At 45.0% G+C, this 15,305-nt stretch overlaps 3 protein-coding genes across 3 annotated transcripts; all 3 read left to right on the top strand.

Annotated features, from left to right (window-relative positions):
* The first annotated feature begins 1,698 nt into the window (after window positions 1-1,698).
* Window positions 1,699-3,607, top strand: LOC111075208. Its single transcript, XM_022368342.2, has one exon. The coding sequence runs from the start codon at window positions 1,699-1,701 to the stop codon at window positions 3,505-3,507; it is 1,809 nt and encodes a 602-aa protein (XP_022224034.2). The 3' UTR covers window positions 3,508-3,607.
* A 170-nt stretch (window positions 3,608-3,777) lies between these two features.
* LOC111075209 lies at window positions 3,778-5,631 on the top strand. The gene has a single exon (XM_022368343.2). The coding sequence runs from the start codon at window positions 3,780-3,782 to the stop codon at window positions 5,580-5,582; it is 1,803 nt and encodes a 600-aa protein (XP_022224035.2). The 5' UTR covers window positions 3,778-3,779; the 3' UTR covers window positions 5,583-5,631.
* A 4,773-nt stretch (window positions 5,632-10,404) lies between these two features.
* LOC111075218 (polypeptide N-acetylgalactosaminyltransferase 1) lies at window positions 10,405-13,988 on the top strand. Its single transcript, XM_022368358.2, has 3 exons — window positions 10,405-11,510; window positions 12,083-12,604; window positions 12,663-13,988. The coding sequence occupies exons 1-3, from the start codon at window positions 10,861-10,863 to the stop codon at window positions 13,282-13,284; spliced, it is 1,794 nt and encodes a 597-aa protein (XP_022224050.2). The 5' UTR covers window positions 10,405-10,860; the 3' UTR covers window positions 13,285-13,988.
* Window positions 13,989-15,305: the final 1,317 nt, after the last annotated feature.

Here is a 15,305-nt window from a genome sequence, read left to right as displayed (position 1 = left end):
TCCAAGAAGTATGTAATCTTAATTTTCTTTCCAATCTGCTAACTAATTAAGAAATAGCGGCATTGTTTTGATATCATATACATACTATAATTTTTGTGTAACTTACACCTGAAAAGTTGCGGGAAATTATGCTCACTTTGGTTTGACTTTATCTTACTTTATCTAAACATACCATTACCATTCATCAACAGAAACAGACACGGGAAGGCAAGTTTAATAATTATTATTTATTTCACTTTTTTTTTCTGTTTTTTTGTGAGAAAATATTTGAACCATCTCGTGCCACTCGGTTCCGATTTGCAATGCCGAGTGCATGTCACCATAAATGTAAAAGACTTGTTTAAATAGAAATAAATTAACAGAGATTCTGTTTATATAGTAAGTAGTGCTCATAGTTCACCTGCCAGAGTTTTCCATCGGATTGAGTTGATCGGCTTCTTTTGGAGTTTGCGTATTGAACAAATAATTATTTTGAACATATATGAACAATGTTAATCTGGGGTGACGACTCGCTTAGCTGTGTGGACACAGTCAGCCTTAAGCTGAAAATTAGCCACGCACCGACACTCGCGCTCACTCCATCCCATCCAAAGTCGTTGCGGTCATATCGAGTATACGCAGTGTGGAGCAAAACAAGTGACAAGAAAACATTTTTGTAGCTGCAGCTGCAGCTGGAGATGAGCTGTGAGCTGTGAGCTGTGCGCTGTGCGCTCCCTCCTGAGCTGGTCATGGCCAGACAATTTGCAGCAACCAAAAATCAATGACCGACCGGTTTTGCATAGGCCTTCAGTGTTTTGTCGTCGGTGCTGGTTGTCGATGGTAACGTAACAACTTTCGCTGAAACGTCATTCCGAACATCAGCAGCCACAGCAGCAGCAGCAGCAGCAGCAGAGAGCGCCAAATGGCAAAAGGCAGGCCAAGAGATAAAGCCACGATATCAGCACAAGATGATGATGAAGCAGAAGAAATTCGGCTCCAGTTCGGCCTCCTCTTGGCCTTCTCCCTCTGCTGGTCTGGCTCCGTGTCGTTTGTTCGCCATTAAGGCGACATGGTCTAGACCAGTTTTGGAGTAGCGAAAATTCGGAAGTGCAGCCCCCAGAGGGTACATTTCGAGTGGCATGCCAGGGAAGCGACTCATTTGAATAATTGAAATCCACTTGCACTTGCACTGCAATTAAAAGCACACAACGAAATGTTTGCATTTCCCCACTTTCGATGAGGGACTCAGTCAAAGTCAATACGAAAATCGAATGCAATGAGCTTGACTTTGCCCAAATTGCCGGAAAATTTCATTTCAGCAATCGAATTGCTCTCAGCTGCGATCCATCTGCTGAACATGCTACACTTTCGATCCCATTTGAAATGGAAGTGCAGCTGTAGATGGAGCTGGTGTTGGAGTTGGAGTTGGAGTACCGCTGTGGAGCGGAAGTTGTTAAAAGCCCCACAAGCCCCATTCAAATGAGGCAGTCTCACGCGTCTGAGCTGAGCAACAAGTCCAACAATTGGCTGTGCGTGGAGCCGCTCACATTCTCTCCGTCCAATCAGTACGAGATAAATGTGCAGTCGCTAATTACCCTTGCATGGGTCGTGCCCGAACGAAATGTATTGAACATGAAAATAGCATGACAGCCACATACCCTGCTACTGGTTGTGCCACAAAAAGTTGCGGCCCCGCAGGATTTGGGAAACAGTTTCGCGATGACTTCAGGACGGCTCGTTCTGATTCTCTGCTGCCTCGGGCAGGTGTTGGTGTTGACGAGTGCCCAACTGTCTAAATTGAGCATTCACGGGGAAGTAGAACTGGAGAAACAATTGCTAAGATTGCTGCTGAGACTGCGCGCGGAGGAGAACTTTGACACTCTGGTCATTTACGGAGAAGACTGCGTATTCCATTCAATGCTGAGGCACTCGTTGGTACCCACAGTGCTGGCGTCCTCGGGCAGCACTGACTTCGATTGGAGTTTCAGCAGCTCGACACTTATTCTCAGCTGCGGGGCCAATGCCGAGCGAGAGCAGAACTATCGCACTTTGATGAAGCTGCAAATGACAAGACGTCTGATATATCTGCACGAGGACATTGAGCCAGAGACAGTCTGCGGCCACTACTCTGTCAGGGAGCAGCATAACGTTGCGATGGTGCAATCAAGCGTGGATCAGCTGCTGACCATCTACACCTGTCGCTGCTTTCAAGAACCCAACTATGAGGAGCGAGACCTATGCGAAAATAGACCAATTTTTGTGGAGCACTTTCGGGACATGCGAGGTGGCATAATCAGAACACAGACCGACAAACTGATCCCCCGAACGATGGTGTACGTGGATGCGAAGAGCGGCAAGGAGAAAATAATTGGTTACGTGGCCAATTTGGTGAACAACTTCGCCCAGAAGGTAAATGCCACCTTGGATTTTCATCAGCGATGGAAAGATGACGAACAGGAGGCGTCCTATACGGACATAATAAGGGGGGTGGAGAAGGATCGTCTGGACATTGGCACTACCATAGTGTCATCTCTGCAGGTATCGAATTTGGATCTTTTAAGCTATCCCTATTTGCTGACATCGTACTGCCTGATGGTTCCGGTCCCAGCCAGGCTGCCATACAACCAGATCTACGCAATCATAGTGGATCCACTGGTGCTGTGCATCATCTTCGTGCTCTTCTATCTGCTCTCAGCGCTGCTGATCTACAGCCAGCAGCTGTCCTGGCAAGGCCTGACCCTGGCCAATGTCCTGGTGAACGACAAGAGCCTGCGCGGTCTCTTGGGGCAGTCGTTTCCGTTTCCGCGAAACTCGAACAGGAAGCTAAAGCTCGTCTGCTTTATTCTGTGCTTCGCTAGCCTGATGATCACCACCATGTACGAGTCCTATCTTGGGTCCTTCCTCACGCTCCCTCCGCCCGAGCCGGCCCTACGCACCTTCCCGGATGTGAGCAATTCCCGCCACAAGCTCGCCATCAGTAGATTCGAGCTGAATGTCCTCACCGCCAAAAACAATTCCCACCTTCGCCAGTTACGCAGGGATCATATTTTGGTCATCGAAGAGGTGGATCAGTTCATGCTTCTGCGCGATTCATTTAATGACAGCTTCATTTACACGGTAACCAATGATCGCTGGAGCTCCTACCAGGATCAGCAGAGGATCTTCAAGAAGCCCATGTTCTACTACTCATTGGATCTCTGCTTCAATCGTTTTTTGTACTTACAAATCCCGCTGCGCCGTCACCTGCCCTACCGGCACCACTTCGAGGAGCACATGCAGCGGCAGCAAGAGTTCGGTCTGGTGCAGTTCTGGAAGAGCCAGAGCTTCTACGACATGGTGAGGCTGGGTCTGACGCCCATGAGGGACTACAGCCAGCCGCCGCACATTGATCCGGCCATTCTGGTGGAGGACATCTCCTGGATACTGAAGCTCTTTGGCGCAGCCATCGGAATAAGTTGCTGCTGCTTTATCCTCGAGCTTTGGTTGGGAAGAAGCCGAATGGCGTCCCCATCCTCCAACATTAATTAACAGCTACTTATCACGAGACCATCTAAAGCGTTTATTTGCTCGCCCATTCGAACTAATTCATTTTTAATAAATCAGCTAATTGCCCATGCACGGACACGGACACGGACACGTTCACCGCTCTGACCTTAACAGCTGCGGAGCCATGTCCACACTCGACCCATGTTAACACACTGCGAGGAACACGAAAACTGCATGCCAGGGAAGCAATCAGTGGCCCAAACACTGGCGTTACCAAAAGTGACTGCATCGAGGGATTTCTCAACAGTTTCACCATGGCCTCGTGTGAGATTGCAGTTCTAATCTGTTGCCTCGTACTTGTAGGTGGCCAACTCTCAGATATCACCAATCAGAATGAGCTGGAACTGGGGGAAACATTGCTACGCCTGCTCCTGAGACTGCGTCTTGAGGAAGACTTCGACACTCTGCTCATCTACGGACAGGAGTGTGTTTTCCATGCGCTGTCCAAACGCTTGGAAGTCTCCACTGTGCTGGCGTCCTCGGGCAGCACCGACTACGATTGGAACTTCAGCAGCTCGACACTGATCTTGGGCTGTGGAGCCACTGCTGAGAGGGAGCAGAACAATCGCACTTTGATGAAGCTGCAAGTGAAAAGGCGCCTGCTGTACCTAAAGCAAGACACTCAGCCAGAGAAGGTATGCGACGACTATTCGACCAGAGAGCAATACAACGTGGCCATGGTGAAGGAGGACTTTATCCATTCGGGCATCATCTACACCTGTCGCTGCTTTCAAGAGCTCAACTTTAAGGAGCTGAAACTCCTCGATCATAGACCAATTTTTGTGGAACAATTCAAAAACATGCACGGGGCCCCCATCAAAACTCTGGCGGATCAATTGGCCCCTCGGTCGATGTTGGATCGCGATGCGAGGACTGGGGAGGAGAAAATGGTTGGTTTCGTGGCCAATTTGATGTACAACTTCGCCCAGATGGTAAATGCCAGAGTACAGATGACCACGGATATGAGATCGAAGGGCGGAAAGACCCCTTACTTTAGGAACATATCCAAGTGGGCGGGGGATGATCTCCTGGACATTGGAATGGCCCTGGATACAAATTGGCTAAGATCGAACTTCGACACTCTCACCTATCCGTATTTGACGGGAAGCTTCTGTTACATGGTCCCGCATCCGCCCAAGGTGCCATATCGACTGTTATACACGATCATTGTGGATCCCCTCGTCATGGGCATCATTTTCGTTCTGTTCTGCCTGTTCTCGCTCCTTCTGATCTACAGCCAGCAGCTGTCCTGGAAAGGTCTCACTCTGGCAAACATCCTGCTGAACGACAAGAGTCTGCGCGGCCTCCTGGGCCAGTCCTATCCGTTTCCCCGTAACTCCAGCAAGCAACTAAAGCTCGTCTGCTCTCTGCTGTGCTTCGCGAGTGTGATGATGACCACCATGTACGAGGCATATCTGCAGTCTTTCTTCACCAGTCCGCCGCCCGAGCCCCTGCTCCGTTCCATCAACGATGTGCAACACTCCCGCTACAAGGTGGCCATAAACAGAGCGGATATGAAGTTCCTGCATGACTCCGGGCATGAAGGAGTCCAGAAGCTGAGCAAGGATCGCACCCACATCATTGAGGACTACAGCGAGTTTGTTTCGCTTCGGGAATCCTTTAATGCCAGCTTCATCTTTCCGGTAACGGACATGCGCTGGCAAACCTACGAGGAACAGCAGAAGATTTTCGCGAAGCCTGTCTTCTACTATTCAGACGACATTTGCATCAACCGCTTCTTCTTTTTCAGCCTGCCGATTCGCCGCCATTTGCCCTACCGCGAGCTCTTCGAGGAGCACATACTGCGGCAAAAGGAGTTCGGTTTCCTTAACTTTTGGCTAGACAGAAGCTTCTACGACATGGTGAGGCTGCGCCTGACGCCCATGAAGGACTTTAGTTCACCGGCACCCCTATGGGACGCCATTTTTTTTGAGGACATGTCCTGGATACTGTCGCTGTATGTCGTTGCCATGCTGCTTTGCTGCTTTTGCTTTGTCCTAGAGCTCTGGGGCTCCAGGTGCTGCTCGAAATGGAGGCGATGCAGAACACCGAATTGAGGTCGACGCAGAGATATTCTCTGCGTGAAGATTCCGATTCACATTTTATGATATGATATGATATTTTCTTTGTCTGCATAATTTGAAATAAATTGAAAAATTTCACTAGCAAAGCTCAACCGAATCTGGTCCATTTGGCTGTTGGTTTAGCAACCTTCGCCAAACAAAGGAATGTTGAATAGAGATTGGCCCAGGCCACCTCCGCACAATAAATGATAGCGGATATGCAAATCGAAATCGACATCGAATCATCATCGCATCAGGGACTGCAAACACTGAGACAATGCTCAATTTTGTATTTTGATCGATACGCTATATTGATTTTGATGTGGTCTCAAAACAAGACAATCGGTTGTGTCTATCTATATCTGTGCATCTACAACGATTGTGAAAACCCAATTCGACTCAACGGACGCAATGTGCATTCCGAGCGATGAGTCGACAACCCAATGAACTGGCCAAATATTCGTTGACATCTCACATGATTTGATCTTACATAAATATGGCCATAAACGGCATAAATGCGGGTGTTTCAGTTATGCAAAACCCGAACTGGCTACCATCATAAAAGCGTAATAATTTGTGCTCTTTTGGGCCAACTTGCATATTTGATCCGCATCATAATTCGGTTCGTCACTTTGGCGCCACTTTTGACGCGTGCTGATTGGGATTGAAATTGGGTTTGTGATTGGGTAACCGTAACCCCCAAGCATCTTAGTATCAGTGGGTGATACAATACAATGGAATGGTCTGTCTGACACTGTCATCGCCGGCGGTATTGTTGAAATCTTTCACTTTCAATTTAGTGGTAAAAGAAATCTGTGTTTAAAATCGATCATGCTGGATCATAAATCATGGTTTTAAATACGCATGTTATGTTAGTGGTGCGGATCATTATGGTTCCCAGGTCCATGGGAGTTTGTCATGGGAGAAGCTGTGATCAGATCGGATCTGAATGAAAACCCCGATGCAATGCCATCGTTCAATTGCTCAACCTTTTGACATTTGCAAAGTTTCGGAGCGAAACGAAACGAAAGTAGCAGACAGTCAGGTCAGTCCATGAACCATGATCCACTATCCGTAATCCGTAAAATCTCTGGCAGGCATTTCTCAACTGCAATCCCAATTCTATTATTATCCGCTCTCGACTGCCCATTCGCATTGACGGATGATGACCATTTCTCAGCTGCTTGTGGCTTCTTCAGGGTCGTTAAGATTAATAGATTTCTGTGGCCGAAGCCATTATGGCGAGCGCCTTAACCACAGTCGTCGACTCACATGTGGAACAATGTCTGGCAGCAGTTAAACTGTTTTTCGTTTGTTGTTTTTAACCCCTTTTTATTGTATTAATGAGGCCTCGTTTGGAGCTCCACTCATTATTCAATAGAGTAATTTTTGTTTTTAATTATTTATCGAGCACTTCTGCTATTTACCAAACGTATTTTCTGGCACACTCTTGACGGTGTCTGATTTTCAATAAGGTTGCGGACCATAACTCCTCATAAAAGCAAACTAATTCGACCTCAGGCATTAACTATTTCACGAATGTGCTGAAAATGCATAACTTTCGGTGATAATAAAAGTGATTTCGGTTTAGGAGGTGTTAATTTCTCGAACCGAACGAAGCAACCAATCTGTTTCAATGCCGGATTTGATGCATTTTTACAAACTTGTATTTTAAGGTCACACACGAAATGGAATTCCAAAATCTGGTTGCCCCTCGCCACCCCCTTCTCACTGTCTGTCTTTCTCTGTGTCGTGGTATCTTTCTGCTTTGGATGTGTCCGTCTGTCTGTCGTCGGGGACCGAAAAAACAAAGGCACAGCCACCCTGCCATCCTCTCCAAACTGGCTGTGTAATTTATTTCCTTCCTAGTTTTTGTCGCTCAGAGCTATTAAAAGAGTTTTAGCGAAGATTGGCAAAACAGTTGCCACCTTTCAGCGGTTCGCCAGCTACTTCCCACAAATGTTGTCGCTCTCTGGGACTGGGATTGGGACCCCGCCGAAACTCCAATTACTGGCTGGAGAGCACTTTGAACTTTTTGCTGTGGCAGTGCCGGCTGCTGGTCCACCCGCTGCTCGGGCCCATAGCGTCTCCCGCAGCGTCACCAATGCGTATACGTAACGTCGTATTAATTATGCGACCGCAGAGCCAACTACGACCGTTTGCAATAAAGATTCGCACACTAATTACTGAAATTAATCACAGCCAGCGCCACAAACGAGCACAGTCCGACAGAATACATAGTTGGCATCATTTCGCAGAATTACAAAAAGGAAAGTTGGAACGAGAATGAAGCCCACTTGTCAATTAGAATTAAAATGAAATTTTAACAAGCAACGACAACAACGAAAAGAAACGAAATGAAAGAAGCAACATCAGCTCCAACACTCACCTATGTAAGTATATGTCTGCCCCGCGTTGTTGCATGTCAAAGGCAGCAACAGGTTTGTAATAGGAAATCCATTTTGTCTCGTTTTAACAACAAATGAACATGCAATTTGTGCATTAAGTGCCAGAAAAAGTGTCAAGTGTGACAGTTTCGAGGTAGTCAGTCACTCAGTCAGTCCCTTTCGCCTCCAGCCTCGCTCTCAGCGCCATTTTAAGTGATATGAGTTTCCGCTTTTTTAAATAATTGCTGTGACAACTGGGCCACAAGGTGGGTTGTAAAAGTGTCTGGCACTTGATAACTACATTTATGATTAATATCCTAGCTCCAAACGAAAGTGTAAAGCATACAAATGATCACAAGCAAGGAAAATGGTTATGTGTCGCATAATCAAAGACTCGATTGGTTTCTTGTTTTCTGAGTATTTGGTTTGAACGGCCTGCCAATCATTCGTCTTTTCCAACGACTGAATATATTTTAATTAATATTTAATATTTATTCTTTATGAAGTAATATAATAATCCCACCTTAAGCAGGCAGTGCAGTCAGTTAAAGTCGGTTAATATAGATATATCATTTAAATATATCAAATATACATACATACATATGTATGTATATACATTTATGCAATGTATACATACATATGTACATATGTACATATATATTTTCAAATCAAAAGCACACCACATATTGAAAATTATTTTATAGAATTAATGAAGTCTTTGCTATCTTTTGTCTTTCAATTAATGCAGAAAATGTTTTAAGGCTTTCTTAATGAATTATTGAACTTTTATGGTCTTCTTACTTATATATACCGAGAAAATGTGCGTGCATACGTCAAAGACATGTCATTCTGAGCAAACGTCATTTTAAAATTGCCTTCAAGCAGCAAGGAAAACTAAATTGTAACAATTGTAAATCAACATATGTTTAAATTACCAGTATTTTGACGTAGTACGACGTAAACACATTACGTTTAGACAGGTTCCGTGTGAATTTCATCCCTGTGTAGTTGCCAAGTAAAATGTGTAGATACCATGTAAGAAATATGTATTTTGTATACATTTTTTTTGGCCTTTTCTGCTTAAACCCTATTTTATAATCAAATCAATAAAAACAAGTCCTTAAAATTTTAAATCTTTTGTAGGAAATTGATTGATCAATCGGATAAAACTATATGTTTAGTACTCACGATCTTAGCTAGCTTGTATTATTAAATCGGACATCAAAATCAAGGAACATGATGTTCCTTGGAAGGTATATTTCGGTATATTTCTGAGAGTCAGTACTGATTGCTGGGCGACCGTTTACGTTATATAGAAATCGAGTTCAAAGTATATTTACGGTATATCGCTAAATAAATGTATACTTAATCAAGTTCCAATCTATTTTTTAAGATATATTAAATTAATTTACGAATTTACCGCCAAACTCCATTTAGCGCACAAGAAAAAACAAAATCCTTCGGTTTATAAAACTATATCTAATCACTAACCATACAGTATATAGATGTGCCAGCTCATGCAAGGAAAGTGGCGCAGCTGAGTTTTCAGCGTACGTTCCCAGGTCTTATGCTCTGGGACCGATCGCGTTCGGCTCATGACGTGAATAGAATAATTTTTAGCTGCCGAAACCGATTTGGCTGGAGATTGCAGTTTGCGTAAGCTGACTGAAATGAAACGAACAAATTTAAATGCTCTCTGACAAAAGCTGACTGATATAAAACGAAAAAATTATAATTGCTCGCCGACAAAAGCTGACTGATATGAAACGAAAAATTATAATTTATCGCTGAAAAATTTACCGGTCAAAAATTTTAGAACCCACACAAGCATAGCATGAACACATGGCACACACACATTTACATACGTAAACTGAAATCTCAAGCAAAATCGGTTTCGGTAACTAAAAATTATTCTATGCATACAATCATGTATTTTCGAGTGTTACACGTACACACATACCTGCTTGCTGTCCGTCGGCTTGTGTCACGTAATGAGCCGAACGCAGTCAATACCAAAGCCGCGCGCGATCGGACCCAGAGCCGACGACCTGGGAACGTACGCTGAAAATTCAGCTGCGCCACTTTCTTTGTATGAACTGGCACATCTATATACAGTATGGTTAGTGATTTATTCTATTAAGACCAATAAAAACAGCTGTTACTTGAAACAAAGCAATCAAATCCGTGGAGCTCGGAAGGTGCCAATCTTGTACAAAATTTATTGATGAATTGGAAAAAATTAGTTTTTTAGGGCTGAGAGTTTTAGGTTGCTAGTAATATTAAAGCGAATATAAAAATCGAGGAATATCAACGCATTTTGTCGTGTCGCTCAGTAAATTACGGTATTTTATGAAAAAGAGAATGTATATTTGGGTATATTTTTGAGCGTCAGACGGTATATTTTGTCTATACGCCCGCGGTCACACTGGTCGAAAAAGAAGCAACAGTTTTATATGTTTATAAAAATGTTTTTATGTTTATATGAGCGATGAGGGACGTCGGGGTCGTTCGCGCTTAGAATTAATATTTCCATTTAGTCTAGTTTAAGCCACTAGAGCGGGTGAGCGGCGCTATTCAATCAGTGCTGCGGGTAGAAACGAGAAAAAACTGGAATTCGTATTCGCATTCGAGCACAGCCATTCAGACCTAGTGACAAAACATATGCATACCGATGTGCCGTGTGTATGTATTTTCGCCAGCGACTCGAGTCCGTGACAAATGAAGCTACCAGTAGTGTAGGAGAGAAACATTAGCCAGAGACGAGGAAGGGAAGACGTAATAGTAATCCACAGCCACGTCTGCTTCTGTGGCGTTGCAATTGAAAGTGACCAGACCAGTGCTACCTCAACCACAAAGCAACACCCTCAACCACCACAAAAGCAAGAATGCTGCCTCGGTTTCGTTCCTTCTATGGCAAACTAATCATATTCATACTGGTCGCCCTGTGCTTCATCCTGTACAGCAAGGTGCAGCAGCCAAGCGGCGATGAAGGGCCTCCTGCTCGAGCAGCCGCCCTCCGGGGCCACGCTCGAGACAGATACTATGCGTACGGTGAGAGCGAAAACGAAATCGCCCGACCCGCCACAGTGTCCCCCTATGAGCAGAGCATCCAGCTGGACCTAGAAAAACAGAAGGTGGGCCTGGGCGAGCAGGGAGCATCAGTGCACCTGTCTGGCAAGGCCAAGGAGCGCGGCGACGCCATCTACAAGAAGATCGCCCTAAACGAGGAACTGAGCGAACAGTTGTCCTACAACCGCAGTGTGGGTGACCACCGCAACCCCTTGTGCCTGGCGGAACACTATGATTCCAGCACTCTGCCCAGTGCCAGCGTGATCGTCATTTTCTACAACGAACCGTACTCCGTGCTGCTGCGGACGGTGCACAGCACGCTAATCACCTGCAACGAGCAGGCCTTGAAGGAAATCATCCTTGTGGACGATGGCAGTGACAATCCCGAACTGGGAGGAAAGCTGGACTACTACATTCGCACCCGCACTCCCCCCGGCAAGGTGACGGTGCTGCGCCTGAAGAATCGGTGAGTGGCGTAGCGGAGCGGAGTGGAGAAAGGCCGTGAATCCATTTTACAAATTGTCTTTGGGCTAGGAAAGTTCGGCCATTCAGCTATCGAATCACTCGTGGCTTGCCATCATTTGAATAACTAGTTTGTGGCCCAGTGCCGTGGCAGACGCGCTGTAGCATCTTCTTTAGCAGGCAGCATAATGTCAGAACCAACCGACAAAAGCTCAAATAACAAAAAAAAAAAACACACACACAGAAAGAGGAGAAACGAAACGACTGAAACGGCAACCGTAAAACCAGTTCGTCAAGTTACGAATATGTATTTCAGATTTTTTGGGCTTGACTTTTTGTAACTCTAGTCGGTTTCTGCGTGCAGTACACTGTCCCACAAGAGAGCTCGGGTTAGCTGCCCCTGAGCTTCGTACGCCCGAAGTTTATCTTGGCCATGTTGGAGTGTGCTGGCATGCCGCTTGCCGGAGATTCGAAGGTTGCTCGATGACCCAATAAAATGTTTTCTTCTTTAGCTTAGCACAGTTCATAAAAAGGCACATCGATTGGCTAAAGAAAGTTTTGGTATTTCCCGTTTAGATTGGGACTGATACGCGCCCGTTTGGCCGGAGCCCGGATCGCCACCGGAGATGTGCTCATCTTCCTCGACGCCCACTGCGAGGGAAACGTGGGCTGGTGTGAGCCGCTGCTGCATCGGATCAAGGAGTCGCGCACGAGCGTCTTGGTGCCCATCATCGATGTAATCGATGCCAATGACTTTCAGTACAGCACCAACGGCTACAAGTCCTTCCAAGTGGGCGGATTCCAGTGGAACGGTCACTTCGACTGGATCAATCTGCCAGAGCGGGAGAAGCAGCGTCAACGACGCGAATGTAAACAAGAGCGGGAGATCTGTCCAGCCTACAGTCCGACCATGGCCGGAGGTCTGTTTGCGATGGATCGCCGTTACTTCTGGGAGGTGGGCAGCTATGACGAGCAAATGGACGGCTGGGGAGGCGAGAACCTGGAAATGTCGTTTAGGATCTGGCAGTGCGGCGGCACCATCGAAACGATTCCCTGCTCCCGAGTGGGACACATCTTCCGCGACTTCCATCCCTACAAGTAAGCCACAATCCTCTGGTTCTATTTTGAAACTAAATTTAATTAAAATCCTTGACAGATTCCCCAATGATCGTGACACTCACGGCATCAATACGGCCCGCATGGCCTTGGTGTGGATGGATGAGTTCATCAATATATTCTTTCTCAACCGGCCCGATCTGAAGTTCCATGCGGACATAGGCGATGTCACCCACCGAGTGATGCTTCGAAAGAAGCTACGCTGCAAGAGCTTCGAGTGGTACCTGAAGAACATCTACCCAGAGAAGTTTGTGCCCAACGCGGAAGTTGTGGGTTGGGGCAAGGTGAAAGGTGTCAGTTCCAACTTGTGCCTGGATGACTTGCTGCAGAACAACGAGAAGCCCTACAACGTGGGCCTCTATCCGTGCGGCAAGGTGCTGCAGAAGTCGCAGCTCTTCTCGTTGACCAACTCCCAGGTGCTGCGAAACGAGCTGAGCTGCGCCACCGTCCAGCATAGCGACTCACCACCATACCGGGTGGTGATGGTGCCCTGCATGGAGAACGATGAATTCAACGAGCAGTGGAAATTCGAGCACCAGCAACTGATACACAGCAACACGGCCATGTGCCTCGACCACAAAGGCCTCAAGACCGTGGACGATGCCCAGGTGGCACCATGCGACCCCAGCAGCGAAACGCAACGTTGGACGATTGAACACTGAAAAGGCACTGGAAATACAGGGATTGAGATGGGGACGGACGGGACCAAAACAACTGAGAGAAACTGACTAACGCTGACTGAGCAGCGCAGACCCGAATTCAAATTAGCGCAACATGTAAACTTGTAAATACATAACCGAATTCTAGAATTATATATTTTCTATACGTATACGCTGTACGTGTGTATACCACCAATGACCAATTGAGAGGTCCGCCGATCTCCGGATCGGTAGCTAGTGCAAATCGAAATATATTTAAACAAATCAAAACCAGCGGCGAATCAAACACAAACAAGTCACCTTAGAAAGCTAATAAGAATAACAATTACCTGTGTGTTGTGTATAAATATAATTAGAACAAGTTGTAAAATAGAACGTCGGTACATCCTACGAGTATGTAAATGCTTCACCGATAATTATAATCGCAATGTGATCACGTAACGATGAAAGCGATGCGATGCGATGCGATGCGATTCGACGCGATGCATGGGCCAAGTCCAAGTGTGTAACAAGTAACAAGCATTCCACGGATGTAAAGGGAACGGCAGGAAGGAAGCGAATCATCCACTTTCATCGAGAGTCTACTCGAATAACCAACTATGTAAACTGTAAACTAAAAGTGTTTTAAGCATTTATCTACTAATATAACTTTTTGCCATTTGTTTTCATAAATAAAACACTTCCAAGTGGAAGACACACATCTTCAACATTTGGCCCCGTCTTTGTAAGCATCCAGGTCAAAGGGGTTGATTAGTTATGAAAATGGTACCAGTTCGTAGCATCAGAGAGGCCAGAGGCCGGGTTCAAGGCTGCCGGGTGTTTACCAAGTATCAACAAGATGGAAACGGAATGGAACAGCTGTGACAGCGTAAATAAATAAGGTAACTCGATTCCAAGATATTCATTGCATATTTGTATATTTGTATTTATAAGTAGATATACATAAGTACATATTCATATTCTTTTTTATTTCTTTTTTTTTTTGCTGTAATTGTTCAAATTTTCTGATTACTCGTGTCTGTTTTGTTTGCATCTTTTTCTGACGTGTTTAATTTAAAATATTTAAATTGGAGTAAAACAATTGTAATTACAGAAAATTGATCATATTGTTGTGTTTTTTGCTGCTGTGGACTACTATTTATTTTTGTTTTTGTTCTTTTTGTGACACCCACACTATTAAAACTACAAGTGGAGAGTATGAACTTAATGTCGATTATCCATCCTTACACACAAAACAAACGAAACAAATGCATTATCATCAAAAAATGGGTTTTAGCCCCGTTCTGTCTGTTTGTGTAGTATGATAAAAGCAATTGTTAGCATATGCATGTACTCTTTTTTTTGTTTTTTTGGTAATTAACGTTTTTGTTCAACTCTTGGTTAATTTATTTAACGGTTGATGGATTCGCGTGCTGCTGGTTTCGAGCTACAATTGATTCATAATAACAATTAGTTGACCGTGCTAAAAGCTCTAAGAGTGCGCGAACTTACGAGTATCTATCTGTAACTTGTTTTGAAGGCTATACCGTTTGACTTCCCATCCTAATATATGTATGCTATTTCCCATATAAAATGTGTGTGGGTCTAACATTCTGTTATGTTCTGCTATGCAACTGCAACTCAATTAGCTCAATCAATTGGGGGAGGGCCGATTGCGAGAGGCCGAGAGCTGCACTGGATTGCACAAAAATATGATTATGTAGTTCTTTAATAACTGCAAGGTACGATTCAATTTGTCAGCATTGCCAATCGATCTCTGGGACTCCACTCCCGTCCGGCTACCCTATGGCTACGTATTACTTTTCTATGTGATAATCAAGCAAGTGCATTGCATGGCACTCTAAATTTTATAGAACTACATATCTCGATCTATTTTACACCTAAAGCCGAGTGTGCGTGCTGCTAATTTACTGACTTCGATTTACTTTCGGTTTTGTTAAGGGATTTCATAACTCAATCAAGCTCTAGTTGAATGTTAATTACGCTTATTAAATGCATTAATTTTCATTGATTTTGTCAGTATT

This window comes from Drosophila obscura, unplaced genomic scaffold (genome assembly GCF_018151105.1).
Source record: "Drosophila obscura isolate BZ-5 IFL unplaced genomic scaffold, ASM1815110v1 contig_186, whole genome shotgun sequence".
In the NCBI taxonomy this organism is placed as follows: domain Eukaryota; kingdom Metazoa; phylum Arthropoda; class Insecta; order Diptera; family Drosophilidae; genus Drosophila; species Drosophila obscura.
The sequence above is the reverse complement of the archived record's forward strand: the minus strand, read 5'-3'. Positions and strand labels throughout refer to the sequence as shown.